The sequence below is a fragment of the Pristiophorus japonicus genome, chromosome 4 (genome assembly GCF_044704955.1).
Source record: "Pristiophorus japonicus isolate sPriJap1 chromosome 4, sPriJap1.hap1, whole genome shotgun sequence".
Lineage (NCBI taxonomy): Eukaryota > Metazoa > Chordata > Chondrichthyes > Pristiophoridae > Pristiophorus > Pristiophorus japonicus.
Genome location: NC_091980.1, coordinates 297,015,771 through 297,042,193, shown reverse-complemented (window position 1 = coordinate 297,042,193; position 26,423 = coordinate 297,015,771). Strand labels below are relative to the sequence as shown.

The 26,423-nt window shown below is 45.6% G+C and overlaps 1 protein-coding gene across 1 annotated transcript in view; it reads right to left on the bottom strand.

The window, feature by feature from the left end:
* The window catches only part of LOC139263472 (exportin-1-like), a 70,524-nt gene that overhangs the window by 17,161 nt on the left and 26,940 nt on the right, over positions 1-26,423 (bottom strand). Inside the window, exons 12-18 of the mRNA XM_070879611.1 lie at positions 23,419-23,613; positions 21,684-21,822; positions 10,515-10,696; positions 10,191-10,347; positions 8,973-9,136; positions 7,611-7,745; positions 1,018-1,201 (exon numbers count right to left, since the gene is read on the bottom strand). Coding sequence (XP_070735712.1) covers positions 1,018-1,201; positions 7,611-7,745; positions 8,973-9,136; positions 10,191-10,347; positions 10,515-10,696; positions 21,684-21,822; positions 23,419-23,613 — 1,156 coding nt within the window. The remainder of the gene's footprint in view (positions 1-1,017; positions 1,202-7,610; positions 7,746-8,972; positions 9,137-10,190; positions 10,348-10,514; positions 10,697-21,683; positions 21,823-23,418; positions 23,614-26,423) is intronic.

Below are 26,423 nucleotides of genomic sequence, written 5' to 3'. Positions count from 1 at the left end.
GGAAAAGAGAATATACAAATATAGATTAACGGTAATCACCAGGATCAGCGGGCTATCCCTTGTATAATCCTGTCAGCGACCGTGTACATTTTGTCTTGCTTGCATGGGCTCGCTCATTGATGTACCCAAACATGGAGCGATTGGAGTGGAAGAAAAAACTGGAAAGGGGGCCATTTTATTTGGCAATTTCATTTTCCCCTCTTGGGCTCCCAAGTGTGACACATCTCCTTCCCCCCCCCCCACCACGATCAGAGAAGGCATCAGGCCTCAGCCGGAGTTCTGCCACCGCAAGTGCCTCCCCAGGAGTCCCTCACAGCAACACTTCACCGTACGACATAACAAGCTGCAACCAGAGATGATAGATGTCTCGCAGCTTTGAGCCTGGCGGTTGCCGGGAGCAGACAGAGAGTTTAAGGATCTGTAGCTGCTCTGAGATAAAGGACTCACTGTGTGGGAAGTACAACACGCTGCTCTGATTTCTATGGATCTTAACATACTGCGATACATTACAGATAGATCATGGAACAAAAGCATATTTTTATTTACAAGTCACAATCTATGCCAGTTACTTCTAATTTGGAGGGCAAGGCGGGTGGAAAAAAAGAGAAATAAGAGCAGGGCAACATTTCAAAATGTATTCTCGACCTATCCTGCTCCACTCCAAATCGATGAAAACATGTAAAGCAGCTGAAAACTGAACAAGCCGAATAGCAAAGGTTTGCAAACTCCCATTATTTAGCTTCACAATCCAGGCCTATAATCACGCCCTCGTGGCAGATACCAAGGCTTTCCTTCCTTCATTGGACAAGCCTCCTATTTTTGTTCAATCCATGAAATGGATTGCTGGTTTTCTTTCGGGACTATTGAAAGGTACAGAGGAGCAGGAGCTTCAGCCCCTCGAGCCAGTTCCGCTATTCAACTAGATCATGGCTGATCTGCGTCATAACTCCACCTCGCCTCCTTGGTTTCTGCTTTAACAGCCACCACCCCACCCATTAAAAACCCCCAACTATTTACCGTTTGCCTGGATGGCAGCCGAGATATTCTCACTCAAACACTTGTACACGTTGAGCATGTCCAGATATATTCGTCCAAGCTGGATGACAAATGGGTGTCCAACAGCTTTGCATGCCCTCACGTTGGTCTTCAGGATACTCCCGAGCTGTTTCACTGTCTCCGCGTCTTTCAGAATGTCCACGTTCTTTGTACAGAAAGACGCACATAAAATCAAACACATATCTATTATAAGAACACAAGAAACAGGAGCAGGAGTAGGCCAGACGGCCTCTCAAGCCTGCTCTGCCACTCAACAAGATCATGACGGAACTATATCAACTCCACTTTTCCGCCCTGTCCCCCGATTCCCACCACCCCCAAAAAAAAATCAACGGAACTGGAGTAGGCCACTGAGCCACTCGAGTCTGTTCTACCATTCAATGAGTCAATGACTGATCTGCGACCTAACTCCACCTATTCCGCCTTTGGCCCATATCCCTTCATACTTTTGGTCAGCAAAAAGCCATCAATCTCCGATTTAAAATTAACAATTGATCTAGAAATTGCCCTTTGCGGAAGAGTTTTCCAAAGTGTTTCCTAATTTTACTCCTGAAAGGTCTGGCTCTAAATTTTAGCCTATGCCCCCTAGTCCTAGAATCCCCAACCAGCAGAAATAGTTTCTCTCGATCTACCCTATCTGTTCCCCTTAATATCTTGAAAACTTCAAATCAGATCACTCCTTAACCTTCTAAATCCTAGGCAATACAACCCTAATTTGTGTCATCTCTCCTCATAACTCAACGCTTGAAGTCTGGGTATCATTCTGGTAAACCTACGTTGCACTCCCTCCAAGGCCAACATATCCTTCCTAAGGTGTGGAGCCCAAAACTGCTCACAGTGCTCCAGGTGTGGTCTATCCAGGGCTTTGTATAGCTGCAGCATAACTTCTACCCCCTTGTATACTAGTCCTCCAGATATAGGGCTCAATTTTGCCCAACCCCTTTTTTCGGCACACTTCTTTGCGTGCTGGAAAAAAGTCGCCCAATCCTGGCCGTTCTTCCAAGTTCCCGGAGTCCCAGCGTGGCGTGCATTGTGAAGTGGGGGGGGGGGGGGGGGCGGGGGCGGCGGAGCAATAGGCCAGCGCCGAAAAGTGCCGGTACCTGCGCGCATGCGCAGTGAAGTCTGCGCGCATGCTCCTGCCCTCCCAGCGTGTCCTGCTGTGGGGGTGGGGGGGGAAAGGGAGAGAGAGGAGAGTTTTGGGGCGCGGGGGGGGGGGAAGAAAAAGTGTGTTTGGGGAGGGGACTTTAAAAAAACTTGATTCTGACATAAAGGGTAGAGAAAGCAGGAAAGGAGTACTGAGGTGAATGATCAGCCATGATCTTATTGAATGGTGGTGCAGGCTCGAAGGGCCAAATGGCCTACTCCTGCACCTATTTTCTATGTTTCTATTTTTTATTGCTTGATTGCTTATTACTTTTTGTGGTTTGTTTAGTGCTTTGTAAGTCTTGGTGCTTTAAATGTACTAACCTGCACCGATTTCTTCACTGTCCGCAAGGCTTTTCAGAGCTGGCCACATACGCTGACCTAAGTCAATTTGGAGTAAGTTTTTGCTGGCCAAAGTGGCATAAATGGCCAAAACTGGCATAAGTGGCTGGGAACGCCCCCTTTTGAAAAAAAAAACTAAAAAAAAAAATCGTACCTAACTGACTTACTCTGGAGCAAACATTTGGGGGAAAATGACATTTTTTTTTAAACTTACGCCAGAAAAAACAACTTACTCCAAAAAAATTGATGCAAGTCATGGCCAAAATTGGGCCCATAAAGGCCAGCGTTTCATTAGCCTTTTTGATTATTTTCTGTACCTGTTCATGACATTTTAATGATTTATCTACCTGGACCCCCAAGTTTCTTTGGACCTCTACTGTTTGTAGCTCTTCACCATTTAGAAAGTACCCTGTTCTATCCTTTTTAGGTCCAAAGTGGATGACCTCACACTTGCTTACAGTGAAATCCATTTGCCACAGTTTTGCCTATTTGCTTAATCTGTCGATATCCCTTTGTAATTTTATACTTTCATCTACACTGCCTACAATGCCACCTATCTCTGTGTCATCGGCAAATTTGGATATATGACTTTCTATGCCATCATCTAAGTCGTTAATAAATACTGTGAATAGTTGAGGCCCCAACACAGATCCCTGCAGGACATAACGCTGCCAATTTGAGTACTTACTCATTATCCCTACTACCTATCTCAGCCTTGAATACACTCATTGATTGAGCACCACAGCTCTCTGTGGTAGAAAATTCTAAGACTTTCAACACTCAGTGAAGAAATTTCTCCTCAGCTCAGTCCTAAATGGCCGACCCCTTATCCTGAGTATGGCCCCTAGTTCTAGACTATCCACCCAGTGGCAACAGCCTCCCAGCATCTACCCCGTCAAGTCCCCTAAGAATTTTATACGTTTCAGTGAGATCACCTCTCATTCTTCCGAATACCAGAGAATATAAACCCATCTATTAGGGAGGCAAAGTGCTCGAAACACTTCCCATTGCAACTAACCCGCTGTATTTTTCTCTTTCCTTCTGCCGCTAAACGCAAGGAGCAGACTTGCCACTTTGCCCTGGATCCCATGGGCTTTAACCTTCATGACCTGTCTACCATGTGGGACCTTATCAAAAGTTTTGCTAAAGTCCATATATACATCTTTCGCACTACCTTCATCGACCCTCTTGGTCACCTCCTCAAAAAATTCAATCAGGTTAGTCAAACACATTTTTCCCTTAACAAATCCGTGCTGACTGTCCCTAATTAATCCTTGCCTTTCCAAATGTAGATTTATCCTGTCTTTCAGGATTTTTTCCAATAATTTTTCCACTACTGAGGTTAGGCTGACAGTAATTACTTGGCCTATCCCTTTTTCCCTTCTTAAACAAGGGTACTATATTAGCAGTCCTCCAATCCTCCGGCACCATGCCCAAATCCAAAGAGGACTGGAAAATGATGGTCAAGACCTCTGCTATTTCCTCTTTTACTTCGTTCAACAGCCTGGGACTTAACTACTTTCAAAGCTGCTAAACCCCTTAATACTTCCTCTCACTATATTTATTTCATCCAGAACATCACACTCCTCCTTGATAACAGTATTTGCATTGCCGCTTTCCTTTGTGAAAACAGATGCAAAGTATTCGTTAAGAACCTTCCCAGCAGATTGGAAAACTGAAAATATAATGCCTCTATTTAATAAAGGAGGTAGACAAAAAGCAGGAAACTATAGACCAGTTAGCCTAACATCTGTGGTTGGGAGTCCATTATTAACGAAGCAGTAGCAGGACATTTGAAAAAGCAAAATTCGGTCAGGCAGAGTAAGCATGGATTTATGAAGGGGAAGTCATGTTTGACAAATTTGCTAGAATTCTTTGAGGCTGTAACGAACAGGGTAGATAATGGGGAACCAGTGGATGTAGTGTATTTGGACTTTCAGAATGCATTTGACAAGGTGCCACATAAAAGGTTCATGGGGTTGGGGGCAATATATTAGCATGGATAGAGGATTAGCTAACGAACAGAAAACAGAACAGGGATAAATGGTTCATTCTCGGATTGGCAATCAGTAACCAGTGGGGTGCCGCAGGGATCAGTGTTGGGACCCCAACTATTTACAATCTATATTAACGACTTGGAGGAAGGGACTGAGTGTAACGTAGCCAAGTTTGCTGACGATACAAAGATGGGAGGAAAACCAACGTGTGAGGAGGACCCAAGATCTGCAAAAGGACATAGACAGGCTAAGTGAGTGGGCAAAAATTTGGCAGATGGAGTATAATGTTGGAACGTGTGAGGTCATGCACTTTGGCAGAAAAAAAATCAAAGAGCAAGTTATTATTTCAATGGAGAAAGATTGCAAGTGCTGCAGTACAGCAGGACCTGGGGGTACTTGTGCATGAAACACAAAAGGTTACTATTCAGGTATAGCAAGTGATCAGAAAGGCCAAAGGAATCTTGGCCTTTATTGCCAAGGGGATGGAGTATAAAAGCAGGGAAGTCTTGCTACAGTTGTACAGGGTATTGGTGAGGTCACTTCTGGAATACTGTGTGCAGTTTTGGTTTCCATATTTACGAAAGGATATACTTGCTGTGGAGGCAGTTCAGAGAAGGTTCACGAGGTTGATTCCGGGGATGAGGGGGTTGACTTATGAGGAAAGGTTGAGTAGGTTGGGCCTCTACTCATTGGAATTCAGGAGAACGAGGGGTGATCTTATCAAAACATATAAGATTATGAGGGGGTTTGACAGGGTGGATGCAGCGAGGATGTTTCCACTGATAGGGGAGACTAGAACTAGAGGGTATAATCTTAGAATAAAGGGCCGCCCATTTAAAACTGAGATGAGGAGAAATTTCTTCTCTCAAGAGGGTTGTGGATCTGTGGAATTTGCTGCCTAGGAGAGCTATGGAAGCTGGGACATTGAATAAATTTAAGACAGAAATATAGACAGTTTCTTAAACGAAACAGGAATAAGGGGTAATGGAGAGTGGGCAGGGAAGTGGACCCAAGTCCATGATCGGATCAGCCATGATCGTATTAAATGGCGGAGCAGGCTCGAGGGGCTGTATGACCTACTCCAGCTTCTATTTCTTATGTTCTTATGTAACATCTTCCGCCTCCACACAAAAATTACCCTCATGGTCTCCAATAGGCCCTACCCGTTCCTTACCTCTTACACTTAGTGTATTTATAGAACATCTTAGGGTTTTCCTTAATTTTACTAGCCAAGAATTTTGTGTGCTCTCTCTTAGCATTTCTAATATCCTTATTTATTTTGCCTCTTAACTTTCTATATTCCTCTAAAGATTCTATAGCATTTAGCCGTTGGTATATGACAGAAGCGTCCCTTTTTTTCCTTTATTCTCCCCTGTAAGTTCCTAAGACATCCAGGGGGCTCTAGAATTATTATTTGCACCCTTTTTCTTTAAGGGCACATGTTTGGCCTGAGCCTTCCGGATCTCCTCCTTGAATGCCTCCCACTGTTCCGACACTGATTTACCCACAAGTAGCCGTTTCCAGTCCACTGTGGCCAAATCACTCCTTAACTTAGCAAAATTAGCTGTTCCCCAATTCGGAACTTTTATTCCAGGCCTATCCTTGCCCTTAGAAACATAGAAAATAGATGCATGAGTAGGCCATTTGGCCCTTTGAGCCTGCACCACCATTCAATATGATCATGGCTGATTATGCAACTTCAGTATCCCTTTCCTGCTTTCTCTCCATATTCCTTGATCTCTTTAGCCATAAGGGCCACATCTAACTCCCTTTTGAATATATCAACGAACTGGCCTCAACAACTTTCTGTGGTAGAGAATTTCACAGGTTCATAATTCTGAGTGAAGAAGTTTCTTCTCATCTCGGTCCTAAATGGCTTACCCCTTATCCATAACCGATTTGAATCTGACTGAATTATGGTCACTGGCTCTCCCACTAATACCCCTTCAACCTGCCCAGCTTCATTCCCCAAAACGAAATCCAAGACTGCCCCCTCTCGTGTTGGGCTTGCTACATACTGACTAAAAAAGTTCTCTTGAATGCATTTCAAGAATTCCGCACCCTCTATACCCTTCACACTATATTTGTCCCAATCAATAGTCGGATAGTTAAAATCCCCTACTCTCACTAACCCCCATGGTTTTTGGACTTCACAGCAATTTGCCTACATATTTGTTCCTCTATCTCCCTCCCACTGTTTGGGGGTCTATAACACACGCCCATCAGTGTGATCGCCCCTTTTTTATTTTTCAATTCAACCCATATGGCCTCATTTTGATGGTCCCTCTAATATATCATCCTTCCTCATCGCTGTAATCGTTTATTTAATCAGTACTGCAACACCCCCCCCACCTCATTTTTACCCCCCTCTCTGTCTTGTCTAAAAATCCTGTAACCAGGAATATTGATCTGCCAAACCTGCCTCTCTTTCAGCCATGTTTCTGTAATAGCTATAATGTCATACTCCCAAGGGAAGGTACAAGAGAAACTGGATGTTTCAGGACTAGGGCCCGGGGAGGTTTGGCAGGCACGGAGGGAAAGCAGAACAGATGGTCTCAATCTTGGTGATAAAGAAGTCGCTGAGCTCCTGGCACTTGTTGGGAAATGAGGGCGGAGGGGTCAAAGGAGAGGGTGTTTAAGGAGATGGCTGGCAGTGGAGAAAGGGAGCCGCAGGTTATATCAGCCATAAGTGATAATTGTGGAGATAAAAGAAAAAGGGGCAGTGAATTGTTACATTATTTATTAATGTCACAGAGCTCAGAATTGTTCCTATTTACTACATACGACAGTCTGGCTCTCCTTTAAACCGCATTTGAATTTTGATTTTGCGCTCATTTACAATTTCAGACATTTAGATTCTTACAACTAATACCCCTTCAACCTGCCCAGCTTCATTCCCAAAAATGAAATCCAAGACTTTTCTGGAAAAATATTACAGGCAACAGAGAGCGTTAACTTCAAATTATTTAACGAACCTAATGGTCCAATATAAAGGACAACGGTCGAGTAAGAGATGTAGGTCGCTCATTAAATGGATAACGAATTGACCTGTCCATCAGTTGTCTAACTCACCTTCGTCGCTTGCTGAATGATGCTGTCCCACACCTGGTTCGGCAAAAGCATGTATTTTTCAATCAGATGCTCCTGGACGGTCTGATCAGTTTGGGCTCCGATCATGTAACCAACAGCTTCGTAGAACGTGTGAACCTGAAGTTGGGAGGGGAAAAAAAATATATATATTTTGCCTTAATTTTCCCCATGAAAGAATGTCCAGAGATTGGCGTTGAACCATGCGCATGTCATGTGCTCAGCACCAAGCCGCAAAGCTATTAAATGTCAAGTTTTTTTCTCGGATGTTACACAGCAGTCCCCGTCCAACTGGCTGCCTGGTGACATGAAACAATAGTCAAAGGCAACTCCAAATATTCCCTTTCATCCTGGGAAGAGAGAGAAATTCTGGGCTTCGTGACCACGTTCCTTGCAGCGTGTTGGGAAATAACACAAGGCAAGCATGCTGATGTCTGCCTTACACAGGACAAGATCCTGTCAAATTAGCTTAGAAAATGTATTTACAATTCTATTGCTTTTAGTAAAATCACCCAACCTGTTGCATACATCACTTGCACCGAATGAAACTAATATACTACAATGAAGATACTGATAAAGTGAAATACATTTTTCAAACCAACCATCTTTCAGAATACTGTCCAATTAAAATTATTTTTTTTTTTGCAGGTCCAACCCACAATGTATGCACCTTAACTGTACTTTGTCACACACTAGACATCAAAGTTATACTTTATTATAGACGAGAAAGCCAGTCATTAACTTTCAGCCCAAAATTAACAAGCATCTTCCAAACCGCAATTAAATGTGTTTACTTAGCAATTAGAGTATGTGGCGTTAAAATGATACAGCTCCACCCAAGCAGAATAACGCAGTGTTTTTACAGTGCAATATTCTTGTCTTTTTAAAACATTCTGACTCGCTGTCGGCAAGGTCACGGAAGATACGCTAGTATTTCAGAACAAATCAGCCAAATTTCCTTTTCTCTCTCCCCCAGACAAACTCTTTGTTGTCCAGTTGCTTCTTGTCTGCCGACAGACAGAGTTAGACTGTGACCTCCGTGCATCACTCTCCCCTTTCACTCAAGGGTCATTGAGCGAGACCCAAACGATGAGCAGCTGGAAACATGGTAGCCCAACTTCCCACATTGGCTGTCATGGAACTGGCACCTTTAATCTGATGGCACATTCGCAGTGGGGCTACAATGGATTTTTCCAAGGGTAGCTGCATTTTATACCAAGGGAGAGCAGGGGACACAAGGAGACCCGCTGGCTCAAGCGCTAAAATACAAGCACCACCTTCGGATTTGCGCTCGAAAACCTGCTTCACTCGGATTATAACAGCACCTAAAGCTGCAACAGTACTTACCTGATGAGGCTGCAGATCACATATGATGGTATTGATGTTAGTCAGGATCTCATCGATAAAAGGCATCACCTCTCCCACCTGCACTTGCACAAAGTGGCGTCGGCACTTTTGTGCTATCTTAATGAATGTGTCACAAGCCATGTCCTGGACACCATCATGCGTTTCTGTGAAGCAATAAGCAAGGGATTAAACTTTTTTTTTTAAGCGAGAATTTAGCTTCAAATTTCAGATGCGTTTTTAAAAAATCTGAATCATCAGCTTTGAAACTTGATTGGAGTAGAATTTAGCACATTTCCATGCTTAATGCGATTCAATGGAATTGTCCAAATTTCCCATGGGCGTCGCAGAAGACCAGCATTTATTGCCTATCCCTAATTGCCCTTGAGAAAGTGGTGGTGAGCCACCTTCTTGAACCGCTGCAGTCCGTGTGGTGAAGGTACTCCCACAGTGCTGTTGGTTGAGGGAGTTCCAGAATTTTGATCCAGTGACGATGAAGGACCTGCAATATATTTTCAAGCCAGGATGCTGTGTGATTTGGAGGCGCTAGTATTCCCATGCACCTTCTGCCCTTGTCCTTCTAGGTGGCAGAAATCGCGAGTTTGGGAGATGCTGTTGAAGCCTTAGGTGAGCCGCTGCAGTGCATCTGATGGTACACACTGCAGCCACGGTGCGCCGCTGGTAGAGGGAATGAATGTTTAAGGTAGTGGATAGGGTGCCAATCAAGCGGACTGCTTTGCCCTGGATGGTGTAGAGCTTCTTGAGTGTTGTTGGAGCTGCACTCACCCAGGCAAGTGAAGAGTATTCTAAAATACTTAATGCCATCGTTAATCTGCCCTGCTACGAACAGCTGAACATTCTCATTCCAACCAGAGTTCTATATACTCTTTGAATCCTCCTGCTCCTCCTTCTCCCCCCACCCTCTGGTAAAACCAGGGCAACACCAACACAAATACTTCTCAAAGGGTATAATACTTTCGAACAAAGTTATTTCTGCTTAGACACATCTGTGATAATACTAACTGTAAATTCACGGTAAATTTAAATGCATTGGTAGAGTAAACTTTAATAAAATTTCCCCATTTGGAAGTAACATACATTATTCTGTAGACACAAAGATCTGTTTCATTGTCAAAATTAAAATTCAGAATAAGCAAGCCTGCATAGCAGCTACTCGCGCCACACTGATACAAGCCACGCTTTACGTCAAGACTCACTTACCATGCATAAACTCGAAGAGCTTGTTCACCACAGTCTTCAGGAATTTCCAGTGAGCCCGCAGGAAGCGGGGGTACTGTCCCACTACGTACATTATGTTGGAGGCAATAATAGCCTTGTTATCCTTCCCGCGTTTTTGTTCACAAAGACCCAGCAAATCCTTCAAAAAAAAAGTGGATACAATGGTAAGTGAAACAAGCAAAGTGAAGGAAGGCATCACATCTTAATTTATTTTTATGTTCAAGGTATTACCAATCCCCTAAAGCTCAAGGGAACAGACATGGCTGCATCCTCTGAGGCTGCCTTACTCAAAACTCGCCGACTGACCTTGATGACTGTGACGAGGAAGCGTTTCTCGTCCTCTTCGTGCATCGCACCACTGATGGAGCCGATTGCCCAGCAAAGCGTGTTAAGGTTCTTCCACGACCATTCGGTGCCGTTCACTTGGTTGTGCAGCTTCTCGGTCATAATGCATTCAGTGTCAGCGTAGTCTAAATGTGTGAGGTACACTGAAACAGGAAAACAACAAAAGGTTATGTCCCTTCGTGTCCAACGCTCCAAATTCTGGAATTACCCTTTGTGTCCTTCTCACCTCTTCGTAATCGGTTGCGCCTCAATTTCCTTTATTTTTAAAAATTTGTTCTTTGGGATGTGGGTGTCGCTGGAAAAACTAGCATTTATTGTCCATCCCTAATTTGCCCTCGAGAAGGTGGTAGTGAGCCACTGAGTGGAATGCTAGGCCATTTCAGAGGGCAGTTAAGAGTCAACCAAATTGCTGTGGATCTGGAGTCACATGTCATCATCATCATCATCCCCCGAAACGAGGATGACTTGCTTCCACGCCAAAAAAGGATGAGTTCACAGGTGTTTCAATGAAGGACCTAATATTCCAGTTCCTGAACTGCATCCTGAAGGGATTTTTTTTTTTTTTTTTTATAAACAAGAGGTGGCCGTTGCATATCGGCCACCACACAGGCTTGACAGAATGAGGTCTTGGTCCAGTAGAGAGCAGCACCAGCCCTTATACATGGCCTTTTTTGATCTTACAAAGGCCTTTGACACTGTCAACCGTGAGGGTCTATGGAGCGTCGTCCTCCGTTTCGGATGCCCCCAAAAGTTTGTCAACATCCTTCATCTGCTTCACGATGACATACAGGCCGTGATCCTTACCAACAAATCCATTACATACCCAATCCACGTCTGGGCCGGGGTCCAACAGGGCTGCGTCATCGCTCTAACCCTCTTCTCAAATCTTCCTCACTGCCATGCTCCACCTCACAATCAACAAGCTCCCTGCTAGAGTGGAACTAAACTACAGAACCAGTGGGAAGCTGTTTAACCTATGCCGCCTCCAGGCTAGGTCCAAGATCACCCCAACTTCTGTCGTTGAGCTACTGTATGCGGACGCCGCCTGCGTCTGCGCACATTCAGAGGCTGAACTCCAGGATATAGTCAATGTATTCACTGAGGCATATGAAAGCATGGGCCTTACGCTTAACATCCCGAAGACAAAGATCCTCCACCAGCCTGTCACTGCCGCTCAGCACTGCCCTCCAATCATCAAGATTCACGGCACGGCCCTTGACAACGTGGACCATTTCCCATATTTCGGGAGCCTCTCATCAACAAAGGCAGACATTGATGCGGAGATTCAACATTGCCTCCAGTGTGCCATTACAGCCTTCGGCCATCTGAGGAAAAGAGTGTTTGAAGACCAGGCCCTCAAATCTACCATCAAGTTCATGGTCGACAGGGCTGTTGTAATACCTGCCCTTCTGTATGGATCCGAGGCATGGACGATGTATAGAAGGCACCTCAAGTCGCTGGAGATATATCACCAACGACGTCTCCGCAAGATCCTGCCAATCCCCCGGGAGGACAGGCGCACCAACATCAGTGTCCTCGACCAGGCTAACATCCCCAGTATTGAAGCACTGACCACACTCGATCAGCTTCGCTGGGCAGGCCACATAGTTCGCATGCCAGATACGAGACTCCCGAAGCAAATGCTTTATGCGGAGCTCCTTCGTGGTAAACGAGCCAAAGGAGGACAGCGGAAACGTTATAAGGACACCCTCAAAGCCTCCCTGGTAAAGTGCGACATCACCACTGACACCTGGGAGACCCTGTCCGAAGACCGCCCAAGGTGGAGAAAGTGCATCCGGGAGGGCGTTGAGCTCTTCGAGTCTCAACGCAAAGAACGTGAAGCGGCCAAACGCAGGCAGCGGAAGGAGCGCGCGGCAAACCAGCCCCACCGACACCTTCCCTCGACGAATGTCTGTCCCACCCGTGACAGGGTCCGTGGCTCTCGTATCGGACTGTTCTGCCATCAAAGAACTCACTTTGGGAGTGCAAGCAAGTCTTCCTCAATTCCGAGGGACTGCCTATGATCTTGGTCCAGTGGTAAGGGTTATCCAAGACGACTGGAGACCTGCTCTTCTGCATGGGCCTAGTGCGCACACATATCGCAGTGTGGGCTGGCCAGTGCTGCCCTGGGCCCTCACCTCTTCTGGCCCCGAACTCACGCCTCTCCTGGGCCCCGATCATATCCCTCTACAATCTCTTGCCACTCCTTCACCCCAACCTCATGCAGCCATGTAATGACCTTCAAATTCCACCGACACTTTCCAATGCAGAAGTTGCAAAAATGCCTTCGCAGCTTGTGACTACAGTTGGGTTTGAACTTTTCTTCTGGACGCAAAGGAATGATCTTCTTACCAGCTCCTTCAATATCTGTAAGATTCTTCTAATAAGATGAGTCGCATGTAAGCCAGATAAGAATCGCAGGTTTCCTTCCCTAAAAAGGACATTAGTGAACCAGATGGGTTTTTACGACAATCCGGTAGTTTCATGGTCACTATTCCAGATTTATTTAATTAACTGAATTTAAATTCCATGGTGCAATTTGAACTCACGTCTCCAGGATTATTAGTCCAGGTCTCTGGATTATTCGTTCAGTAACATAACCACTGCGCTACCGTTCTACCGTTCCCTATATTAATAAGGGCAACAATAACACTGAGACAAGTAAGTGTGCCTATTAAGATAAGAATGACTGGAGACTGGATAGTATAAAGAGTTGCGGCAATAGCCTTTCATTTCTGGGACCTGGGTTTGTTCACAGCCCGGGAGGACAGGATGAAAGTATCATCCTCAGCTATTTTCAGAGGTCCTAAGCAAGAATAGACTGGCAAATGATACTTAAAAGGGTTGACAGTGGATAGGCAATGGCAAACATTTAAGATCACATGGATGAACTTCAGCAATTGTACATCCCTGTCTGGAGTAAAAATAAAACGGGGAAGGTGGCTCAACCATGGCTAACAAGGGAAATTAAGGATAGCGTTAAATCCAAGGAAGAGGCATATAAATTGGCCAGAAAAAGCAGCAAACCTGAGGACTGGGAGAAATTTAGAATTCAGCAGAGGAGGACAAAGGGTTTAATTTAGAGGGGGAAAATAGAGTACGAGAAGAAGCTTGCCAGGAACATAAAAATTGACTGCAAAAGCTTCTATAGATATGTGAAGAGAAAAAGATTAGTGAAGACAAACATAGGTCCCTTGCAGTTGGATTCAGGTGAATTTATAATGGGGAACAAAGAAATGGCAGTCCAATTGAACAAATACTTTGGTTCTGTCTTCACGAAGGAAGACATAAATAACCTTCCGGAAGTACTGGGGGACCGAGGGTTTAGTGAGAAGGAGGAACTGAAGGATGTCCTTATTAAGCGGGAAATTGTGTTAGGGAAATTGATGGGATTGAAGGCCGATAAATCCCCGGGGCCTGATCGTCTGCATCCCAGAGTACATAAGGAAGTGGTCCTAGAAATGCATTGGTGATCATTTTCCAACAGTCTATCGACTCTGGATCAGTTCCTATGGACTGGAGGGTAGCTAATGTAACACCACTTTTTAAAAAGGGAGGGAGAGAGAAAGCAGGTAATTATAGACCGTTTAGCCTGATATCAGTAGTGGGGAAAATGTTGCAATCAATTATTAAGGATGAATTAGCAGCGCATTTGGAAAGCAGTAACAGGATCCATCCAAGTCAGCATGGATTTATGAAAGGGAAATCATGCCTGACCAATCTTCTGGAATTTTTTGAGGATGTAACTAGCAGAGTGGACAAGGGAGAACCAGTGGATGTGGTGTATTTGGACTTTCAGAAGGCTTTTGACAAGGTCCCACACAAGAGATTGGTGTGCAAAATCAAAGCACATGGTATTGGGGGTGATATACTGACGTGGATAGAGAACTGGTTGGCAGACAGGAAGCAGAGAGTCAGGATAAACGGGACCTTTTCAGAATGGCAGGCAGCGACTAGTGGAGTGCCGCAGGGCTGTGCTGGGACCCCAGCTCTTTACAATATACATCAATGATTTGGATGAAGGAATTGAGTGTAATATCTCCAAGTTTGCAGATGACACTAAGCTGGGTGGCGGTGTGAGCTGTGAGGGGGATGCTAGGAAGCTGCAGGGTGACTTGGACAGGTTAGGTGAGTGGGCAAATGCATGGCAGATGCAGTATAATGTGGATACAAGTGAGGTTTTCCACTTTGGGGCAAAAATGCGAAGACAGATTATCTGAATGGCGGCAGATTAGGAAAAGGGGAAGTGCAACGAGACCTGGGTGTCATGGTTCATCAGTCATTGAAAGTTGGCATACATGTACAACAGGCGGTGAAGGCAGCAAATGGTATGTTGGCCTTCATAGCCAAGGGATTTGAGTATAGGAGCTGGGAGATTTTACTGCAGTTGTACAGGACCTTGGTCAGGCCTCACCTGGAATAGTTTTGGTCTCCTAATCTGAGGAAGGACGTTCTTGCTATTGAGGGAGTGCAATGCAGGTTCACCAGTCTGATTCCCGGGATGGCAGGACTGACATATGAGGAGAGACTGGATCAACTGGGACTTTATACATTGGAGTTTAGAAGGATGAGAGGGGATCTCATAGAAACATATAAGATTCTGACGGGACGGGACAGGTTAGATGCGGGTAGAATGTTCCCGATGTTGGGGAAGTCCAGAACCAGGGGTCAGAGTCTTCGGATAAGAGGTAGGCCATTTAGGACGGAGATGAGGAGAAACTTATTCACTCAGAGTTGTTAACCTGTGGAATTCCCTGCCGCAGAGAGTTGTTGATGCCAGTTCATTGGATATATTCAAGAGGGAGTTAGATATCGCCCTTGCGGCTAAAGGGATCAAGGGGTATGGAGAGAAAGCAGGAACGGGGTACTGAGGGAATGATCAGCCATGATCTTATTGAATGGTGGTGCAGGCTCGAAGGGCCGAATGGCCGACTCCTGCACCTATTTTCTATGTTTCTATGTATCTAAGATGAGTTTGGGCATGGACCCAGAGCATAAATTATCCCTAATTTGGCAGTCTCCATGAGACAATTGGTATGGAAAATGTCACACTGGTGCATTGTCCGGAGTTTGGGGCTGAGGCATATTGTTGGGACAGAGTAGAAGAAAGCATTACTCTGATTCTAAAAGTGCCCAGAATGAAAAATATTCTGTTCCTCTCTACAGAGCGATTTGTTAAAAAGCCAGAAAAAATGCAAATACACATCGGTCAGGATCTGACGAGGAAAATATAGGAACATTCTTGATAGAGGTTTGTCAGAAATGGGAAAGAGACACATATTAGGGCCCCTTCACAGAGCTGATCAAAGCATCAAGAATGGAGGGAAATAGATAGCAATGTCCTTTCATAGGACGGACCATAACTCAGAGACCAACATTTTTTTCTGCGTATTATTCAATTGCCTCCCCAAGATGTCACAAATTAAAACTGAAAATGCTGGAAATACTCAGGTCAGGCAGCAACTGTGCAGAGAGAAAGAGTTAATGTTTCAGGTCGATGATCTTTCGTCTGAGTTGGAAAAAGTTGAGAGATGCAACAGATTTTAAGCAAGTGTAGGGGAGGGGGAGGAAAGAACAAAAAAGGGAAGGTTTATGATAGGGTGGGAGGCGAGAGATTAAATGACAAAAGGTATGATGGTGCAAAGCAAAAAGAGATGGTAATAACCCATTCCCAGGACTTCAACATCATGCAATAACCATCTGCCTCCGCAAGATCCTACAAATCCCCTGGGAGTTCAGACGCACCAACATTAGTGTCCTCGACCAGGCCAACATCCCCAGCATTGAAGCACTGACCACACTTGATGAGCTCCGCTGTGCGGGCCACATTGCTCGCATGCCAGACACGAGACTCCCAAAGCAAGTGCTCTACTCTGAACTCGTCCACGGCAAACGAGCCAAAATGGGCAGAGAAAACGTTACAGGGACACCCTCAAAAAATGCAACATCCCAAATGACACCTGGGAGTCCCTGGCCAAAGAACTCCCCAAGTGGAGGAAGTGCATCCAGGAAGGCGCTGAGCATCTCGAGTCTCATCGCTGAGAGCATGCAGAAAACAAGCGCAGGCAGCGGAAAGAGCGTGCGGCAAACCTGTCCCACTCTCCCTTTCCCTCAACGACAATCTGTCCCACCTGTGACAGGGACTGTGGCTCTCATATTGGACTGTTCAGCCACCTAAGGACTCATTTTAAGAGTGGAAGCAAGTCTTCCTCGATTCCAAGGGACTGCCTATGTATGCTGCATCAATCCAAGGCATGGCGGGCAAGACAAGAAATACAGACAACTTACAATGCGGAAACAGGCCATTCAGCCCAACCAGTCCATGTCTTCTTTCCAGTTCTGATCACATCTGCCCCGTTCCCATATCTCTTTACCCCTTGACCTCCATCCAGCTAGCCAATCTAATCGCAAAAGTGGACTTACTTTCCACATCAACCAATAACCCTAGAAGTGAATTTCACAACCTCAACACTCTTCTATTACTGGACCATTTCAATATCAGCACGTAAAACTTCCTGCCTTGAAAGTGAAGCCAGTCACGGACTTCACGATCTTGAAGCATGTAGCTGGGCCCCACGGGCATGGGCAACCATGTGTGTTGTAGCTTGTTACTTGCACTGATGAGGCACCTGGAGTTCTCAAATTGCAATTATTAGCAAGAGGGAATGGGGGTGCGATTGGGTAGCCCACGGCTTGCTGGTTAAACCCACGCCTGCATTTCTGCCCGTTTCGAGAATCAACATGTTGTCCGGATCCTTTCAGTTAAATGTTCGTTGACGATGTTGGAGTGGTGAGAATGTGGAACTTTCTCCCACATGGAGTACCACACATCGCTACCTCAATTTACAAATTCTCATCCTGATATTCAAATCCCTCCATGCCTCGCCCTTCCCTATCTCTGTAACCTCCTCCAGCACCACAACCCTCAGATCTCTGCGCTCCTCTAATTCCGGCCTCTCGTGCATCCCCGATCTTAACCGTTCCATCGTTGGTGGCTGTGCCTTCAGCTGCCAAGGCCCGAAGCTCTGGAATTCCCTCCCTAAATCTCTATTCCCTCCTTTAAGACGCTCCTCAAGACCTACCTCTTTGACCAAGCTTGGTCATTTGCCCTAATTTCTCCTTGTGTGGCTCAGTGTCAAATTTTGTTTTATAACGCTCCTGTGAAATGCCTTGAAATGTTTTACTACGTTAAAAGGCGCTATACAAATACAACTTGTTGTGTCCTTGCATTATTACAACAGTGACTACACTCCAAAAGTACTTTATTGGCTGTAAAACGCTTTGGGACATTGTGAGAGGCTATATAAATGTAAGTTTTTCTTTATTTCTTTATCGATGCCCCTTGTTTTGGATCCCTCAACTATTGGAAACCATCTGCTTCTATCTACCTTGTTCCACTCTTCCATAATTTGAAACACTTCTATCATTTTCACTCTGTAATCATAATGAAAAAAAGCCCATATTGTTCAAGCCTTTCTTCGTATCTGTATTGCCAACAGCGCCACAGAATGTAGCCAAGCTACGTTATCGACGTCAGGATACCAGTGTGTGAGGAATCGTAGGTGAAAACACAGATCCCACAATTCTGGCCCGCACAAGTTGCCATTCCCGACTAGCTTTACAGTTATCTGGTTTCTAAAGACTCAGGTAATCCCCAATGTTTCTCACTTTACTTCGCTGTGCCTGGTACAGCCACAACCCCATCAGCACAGGGCATCTCCCAAGGGACTAGCGAATTTGACAGCTGATGTATTTGTAACACATCAGCAAGAGGGGGGGAGGGAGCAATCACATGGCTCCGGTTGGGGTGGAGTGTAGAATGTTGCGGTGCAGGAGCCGGACTGGTTGGACAAAGTGCTCTTTACCTTTCCGCCATTGGTCATCGGTTTATATATAACCGAAGACCATGTGGCTCTTTGTCGGCCGGCGCGGACACGATGGGCCGAAATGGCCTCCTTCTGTGCTGTAGATTTTTATGTTTTTAAACACAGATCAGGAATGACAGTTTTATTTTTGGGTACTGCTCAACTTTTGGGCAATTGTACTCAAGAGGAGCGATGAAGTGGCTTTTACCCAATTTTCATTCAATAGCAGCAACAAGCCCTCAACCTGGCTATAACTCAGAACTCCATTTCATTGTCTTCAAGACACCCAAGCTGACTTGTGAAGAGCAATGTTCAGATTCTCCCATATCAGCACATAGTATTTATGTAACAGGTGGCACAGTGGCACTATTCAAGAAAGGAGGGCGAGAGAAAAGCAGGAAGTACAGGCCAGTTATAGCCTGACATCAGTCGTTGGGAAAATGCTGGAATCCATTATTAAGGGAACAGGATATTTAGAAAATCATAATATGGTTAGGCAAAGTCAACATGGTTTTATGAAAGGTAAATCATGTTTGACAAATTTGTTGATGGTTTTTGAGGATGTAACTAGCAGGGTAGATAAAGGGGAACCAGTCAGTCAATGTAGTATATTTGGATTTCCAAAAGGCAGTTGATAAGGTGCCACAGAAAAGGTTGTTAAGCAAGATAAGGCCACATGGGGTTGGAGTAATGTATTAACATTGATAAGAGGATTGGTTAATGGACAGAAAACAGAACAGGGATAAACGAGTCATTTTCTGGTTGGCAGGCTGCAACTAGTGGGGTGCTGCAAGGGTGGGCCTCAGCTAGTTACAAATCCATATTAAATGACTTAGATGAAGGGACTGAGTATCCACGTTTGCTGACTATATAAAACTAGGTGGAAAAGTAAGATGTGAGGAGGATGCAAAGAGCCTGCAAAGGGGTATAGACAGGTTAAGTCAGTGGAGAGAAAAAAGGTATAGGGCCCAAGTTTCCACACGATAAAAAACGGGTGCTCCTCCGAGCTGGGCGCCCGTTTTTCGCGCCTAAAAAAAAAAAATCACGATTCTGGAGCGTTCTGCAGCTCCTTGTCTGCCTGGCGCGGCGCCCAGGGGGGCGGAGCCTACACTTGCGCCGATTTTGTAAGTGGGAGGGGGCGGGTACCATTTAAATTAGTTTTTTTCCTGCCGGCAACGCTGCGCGTGTGCGTTGGAGCGTTCGCGCATGCTCAGTGTGAAAAAGAACATTGGCACTCGGCCATTTTTATAGTTCTTTGTAGCTGTTTAATTTTTGAACATTTTTTTAATAAAAGCACATTGCCATCAGCACATCAGCACTTGCAGCCTTCTCACTGTCTCCTCCCCCCCCCCCCCCCCGCGCGGGAAGAACGGGCGCCTCCTCCCCTCCCCTCCGCGGGATGAACGGGCGCCTCAGGCTGACTGCAGCATTCTCCGTGCCTGAAGCACTTGCACACAGGTAGGAAGATGGTTTATTTAATCTTTTCTTTGCTTATAAATGTTTATTCAGGTTGGATTTATTTGTATAATACTTGTAGAAGTATAAATAAGGATTTATTGTAGAATTTAATGATTTCCCTTCCCCCCCCCCCCTCCTCCTCCTCGTTCTGGATGCCTAATTTGTAACCTGCGCCTGATTTTTTAATGTGTAGAACAGGTTTTTTCAGTTCTACAAAAATCTTCACTTGCTCCATTCTAACTTAGTTTGGAGTACATTTTCACTGTGGAAACTTTCAAATCAGGCGTCAGTGGCCGGACACGCCCCCCTTTTGAAGAAAAAATTGTGTTCCAAAGTGAAACTGTTCTACCTGACTAGAACTGCAGAAAAAAAAAATGTGGAGAATTGCGATTTCTAAGATAGTCCGTTCTCCACCAGTTGCTCCTAAAAATCAGGCGCAAATCATGTGGAAACTTGGGCCCATAGTGTGGGGAAATGTGGGGTTATTCACTTTGGTAGGAATAGAAAAACAGAGTATTTTTTAAATGGCGAGTTACTATTAAATGCTGGATTGAGAGAGATTTGGATGTCCTAGTACAAGAAACAGAGAGTTAGCAGCAGGTACAGCAAGCAATTGGGAAGGCTAATGACATGTTGGCCTTTATTGCTAGAGGGTTGGAGTACAAGAGTCAGGAAGTTTTGCTACAATTGTACAGGGCTCTGGTGAGACCACACCTGGAGTACTGTGCACAATTTTGGCCTCCTTACTTAAGGAAGGATATATTTGCCTTAGAGGCGGTGCAACAAAGCTTCACTAAATTGATGCATGGGATGAGAGGGTTGTCCTATGAGGAGAGATCGAATAGATTGGGCTTATACTCTCTGGAGTTTAGAAGAATGAGGTGATCTCATCGAAACACAAGATCCTGAGTGGGATTGACAGGGTAGATGCTGCGAGATTGTTTCCCCTGGCTGGAGAGTCTAGAACTAGGGGGTATAGTCTCAGGATAAAGGGCTGGCCTTTTAAGACTGAGAGGAAGAGGAATTTTTTCTCTGAGGATTGTGAATCTTTGGAATTCTCTACCCCAGAGAGCTGTGGGTCATTGAATATATTCAAGGCTGAGATAGACAGATTCTTGAACTATAGGGGAGTCAAGGGTTATGGGGGAATAGGCAGGAAAGTGGAGTTGGGACCAAGATCAGATCAACCATGATCTTATTGAGTAGCGGAGCAGGCTCAAGGGGCCGTATGATCTATTCCTGCTCCTATTTCTTATGTTCTCCTCCTTCCCCAAGGATTGCAGGAACACGACCCCCAATCTCACCCATTCTGTTTTGAGGAGGAGCTGTGCAGTGGCCAGGTACCTCCACAGGGTGGGAAAAAACATAGTCAGGGAACAGCCAAAGTTAAAGTTCCCCATCCATTCCCTCCAAAGATGGTACTTTATCCCCAAGGACCATCTCCCACCATCCTCCAGTATCTCGCCCAATTTTCAGGAGAGACTGCAACTCGAGCAACTGGAGGCTATTTAACCAGAGGGAGGTTAACCAACTAAGACCAAACCTTCTTCATCAGACATTCACACACATTTTCTAGCACAGATCATTGGAGAACAATCAGGGGTACAGGTACTGTCCCCATCCTAACCCTCCTAAAGACATTGAGGCCAATTACAATACCCCTACTGCTGCCCCCAACTGAGATCAACTAACTCAGCAAAACCACAGGATCAAGTTGGGGGCCCTGCCAGATCTGTATGGATCAGAACCAGTTCCAAAACTTTTACCCAAACTGTTAAACTAAAGAAAAAAGACTTTTCAAACTTACCAAGTGTCTCCCTCATAGTTTTGTACAAATTGATGGAGTCTGTGTCTTTCATGAATTCTCGAACCACTTCCCCCTGCTCATTCTCCACTACAAGCACCTCTTCTGGTTTCGCCATTCGGCTGATCATTATAAGCCTCACCTGAAAAAAAAAAATCCATGAACATATTATTAAGGCTCGGTCAAAAGACAATTAGTGCAAGGATATTTCACTCAGTTTCTGTCTGTGTGTAGTTGCTGTGATAAACGTCTTGGATACTATGGAAACTCAGCAAGCTATTGTCCAGAGTGGTAGCAAATAAAGAAAAAGACTAGCATTAATATAGCGCCTTTCACGACCACCAGACGTCTCAAAGCACTTTACAACCAATGAAGTACTGAGTGCAGTCACTGTTGTAATCTGGGAAACTCAGCAGCCAATTTGCACACAAGCAAGCTCCCACAACAGCAATGTGATAATGACCAGATAATCTGTTTTTTTTTTAAATGTTTGTGACGTCAAGGTGACATTGAGACCATGTTGGGGAGGGGCACAGTTGTTAGCTTTGAATGATTAGAAATTGGTCCCGATAGCAGGTCAACTGACGGCCCTATTGGCATCGTGTGGTGTAGGTTGATTGAAGGGGAAAGTATAAGTAAACCAGAGCATACGTTTGAAAGATGGTTTATAAAAAGGACATATTTCACTTCGGTTTTAAAAATTAAACCTTTATCATTTTAATGTTGTTCTTTGTTTGTATGTTATCACGGTGAGAGGTTACTGAACCATCCAGCGAGGCAGTGGCCATCATTGGGGATGGTCAGTAACCCAGGGGGATTTCACTTCAACTGTGCGCATCAATACCACCATGTAATGAAGAACATTAAAGCAACAATGCGATGACTTTCACATTTGCAACATCACTGCGCCAGAGAGAGACGAAAGGGACACGTATCCAAGCAAAGAGGGAAGCAAACCAACAAACAAATAACTAAATCAATCAGGAGTCATCATCACCGGGTCATTTGTGTGCACCTTCCCCGGTGATGGGTCGGGGCCTGGGAACAGGTCACCTGCGTGCAGGAGGTCAAAGAGAGGAAACAAAACCAACTTCAGCTCTAATACCATGAGGCTCAGTTAATCCCCCGCACCCCCACACACACAGCCCCCCCCAGTGCCATTATTCGAACTGAAGGAAAATAAAGGATAGCAATATTTGGGTCGAACCAGTGTGTGATATTAACAAATCATAAATACACTTTATGAGCAAAGGTTAATTTAAAAATGGAATGGCATCTTTGTTGAAACCAGAATTTTAGATTAACACTCATTAGTATTAATTAATAGCTAGCAGAGACCCGTAAAACATTTGCGGTCAAATCTTTATTGCAACAGCACTTGTTTAGACGGTCATCTTCTTTGCCTATAGAATCAATGCTAATGTCCTCCCTCCCTTCCCATTCTCATTCCCTCCCTCTCTCCTTCTCATTCCCCAGGGAGCTCGGTCAGTGTAACCGTCACTCAATCCGGACCATGTGCTCCTCAGGACAGACAAAAACTATCAAAGAAGATTTGGGAACACAAGAAATGCCAAGTCAAAGAATGCAGTTTGGATGCAAGGTTATATTCTGTAGTTCCTTTGTGGAGCAAGACAAGAGACCAGGATGGGATGGATCGCCCCTGGCCTGTGGTCTTATTCCAAGACTGGCTCTTCAATGTGGCAGCACCTACTTCATCAGCCGTTGAAACCATACACACCTTCGATAACACTGGTAGGTAGATCTGCCTCCGAGGAGGGACGTCACTGTGAGGATTCCCCAGAGCAGGAGAGGCACTGATGGAAAAGGGGTTCTCCCGATAAAGCTCTCCCGCTAGATGATTCCAGTATTCCAAACAGATTTTAAAAATCTCTATCTCTTCCACTTCCGATATCAGAATCATGTAGTGTAAACCCTGGCACAACAAAAAAGCAAAAAAATATTATTCTATTTGGATTCAATATTTACTCATGACATACTTGCTATTAGGCATTGGTGTAATTATATATATATCCTCGGCATCCCTCCATGGACATACATACATTTCCTCCTGTTCCCTACAGTCAACCTGCACCATGTGTGTGTGGGTAGGTAAAAAAGAAAAAAAAACTTAGTCCACGGTCTAATTTATCACCGTAGGGAAATAACCACGGATAATAAACATAGAAATTTACAGTACAGGAGGCCATTTCGGCCCATCGTGTCCGCGCCGGCCGACAAAGAGCCACACGACCCTTGGTCAGCAGCCCTATAAACCCATGAACAATGACGGTAAGGTAAAGAGCACCCAGCCCAACCAGTCCGCGCCGCACACAACTGCGACACCCCTTATACTGAAACATTCTACACTCCAACCCAATCGGACCAGGGATTTGTTGTAAATGCAAAAAAATGGTAGGGCCAGTAATCCAGATCTCCAGCACTGCTCTTAAGTGTCTCTCTCCATGTTGTGTATCTGTAAAGCATGCACCCCCATGTTCCGCCACCAGGGAGCGCACTGTCTGAAGTCCCAAAGGGATCCCAGCATCCCTTGGGAGCACTGTATATAAGCCGGCTCCGAAGGCCCTTTCCTCACTCTGGAGTGTCTGAATAAAGACTGAGGTCACGGTTACTTTAACCTCCGTGTGCAGTCTCATCCGTGTTAGGAACACAATTAACTGGCGACGAGTATACGAATCCAACGCAGAGATGCAGCAAACTGTGGGCATCCTGGAGAAGTTCTCGGAGAGTGAGGACTGGGAAGCCTATGTCGAACGGCTAGATCAGTACTTTGTAGCCAACGAGCTGGACAGAGAAGGAAGCGCTACAAAAAGGAGAGCGGTCCTCCTCACAGTCTGCGGGGCACTGACCTACAGCCTCATGAAGAATCTTCTGGCTCCGGTGAAACCCACAGATAAGTCGTATGAGGAGCTGTGTACACTGGTTCAGGAGCATCTTAACCCGAGGGAGAGAGTGCTGATGGCGGGGTATCGGTTCTACACGTGCCAGGTCAGGTCACGAAGGTCAGGAAGTGGCGAGCTACGTCGCCGAGCTAAGGCGACTTGCAGGACAATGCGAGTTTGATGGCTACCTGCAGCAAATGCTCAGAGACTTTTTTTTGTACTGGGCATTGGCCACGAGACCATCTTACGAAAACTTTTGACTGTAGAGACACCCACCCTCAGTAAGGCCACTGCGATAGCACAAGCGTTTAAGTCCACCAGTGATAACACCAAACAAATCTCTCAGCGTAAATTAACTGGAACTGTGTTTGCGAGCAGAAATGTACAGGGCAGAGTCCAAGAGTCTACAACTGACAACAGGCCTCAGGTGACCCAGATGACTCAGAGTCCCCAACAAAGGATGAATGCAAGGCAATTCACACCTTGTTGGCGTTGTGGAGGCTTCCATTCAGCCTATTCATGCCGCTTCAAAGGGTATGTTTGCAAGAGCTGGGGAACAATGAGCTGCAAGCTCTGCAAAACCTGCTAACCACTACGTGGCAGAGGAAGATCAGTCCATGGTGGATCAAAGCAATTTCGAGCCTCAGAGAGAGGAGGCAGATGCTGAAGTAATGTCCACCTATAATGCTAAACGTAAAATTGAATGGCTTACTCGTAGCCATGAAACTGGACACTGGCGCTAGCCAATCCATCATGAGTAAAAAGATGTTTGAGACACTGTGATGCAACAAGGCACTCGGATCAGCCCTGAGCCCCATCCACACGAAACTGAGAACATACACCAAAGAGCTTATCACTGTCCTGGGCAGCGCCATGGTCAAGGTCACCTACGAGGGCACGGTGCATGAACTGCCACTCTGGATTGTCCCGGATGATGGCCCCACACTGCTTGGAAGGAGCTGGCTGGGCAAAATCCGCTGGAACTGGGATGACATCCGAGCGCTATCACATGTCGATGAGGCCTCATGTACCCAGGTTCTTAGCAAATTTCCTTCCCTTTTTGAGCCATGTTTCTCTGGAAACTTTTCCGGGGCGAAGGTGTGGATCCACTTGGTCCCAGAGGCACAACCCATTCACCACAAGGCGCGAGCGATACCTCACATGATGAGGGAGAGAGTGGAAATCGAGCTGGACAGGCTGCAACATGAGGGCATCATCTCCCCAGTGGAATTCAGTGAGTGGGCCAGCCCGATTGTTCCAGTACTCAAAAGTGATGGCACGGTCAGGATTTGCGGCGATTATTAAGTAACTATTAATCGGTTCTCGCTACAGGACCAATACACGCTACCTAAGGCAGACGACCTATTTGCGACGCTGGCAGGAAGCAAGACATTCACCAAGCTCGACCTGACTTCGGCCTACATGACACAGGAGCTGGAGGAGTCTTCGAAGGACCTCACCTGCATCAACACACACATGCCCGTTTGGAATTCGGTCGGCTGCAGCGAACTTCCAGAGAAACATGGAGAGCCTACTCAAGTCAGTACCACACACGGTGCTCTTTCAGGACGACATATTGGTCACGGGTCGGGACACCGTCGAGCACCTATAAAACCTGGAGGAGGTCCTCCAGCGACTGGATCGCGTAGGGCTGCAGCTGAAGAGGTCAAAATGTGTCTTCATGGCAACAGAAGTGGAGTTTTTGGGAAGAAAGATCGCAGCTGACGGCATTTGGCCCACAGACCCCAAAGACAGAGGCTATCAGGAACGCACCCAGGCCACAGAATGTCACGGAGCTGCGGTCGTTCCTGGGACTCAACTATTTTGGTAACTTCCTACTGGG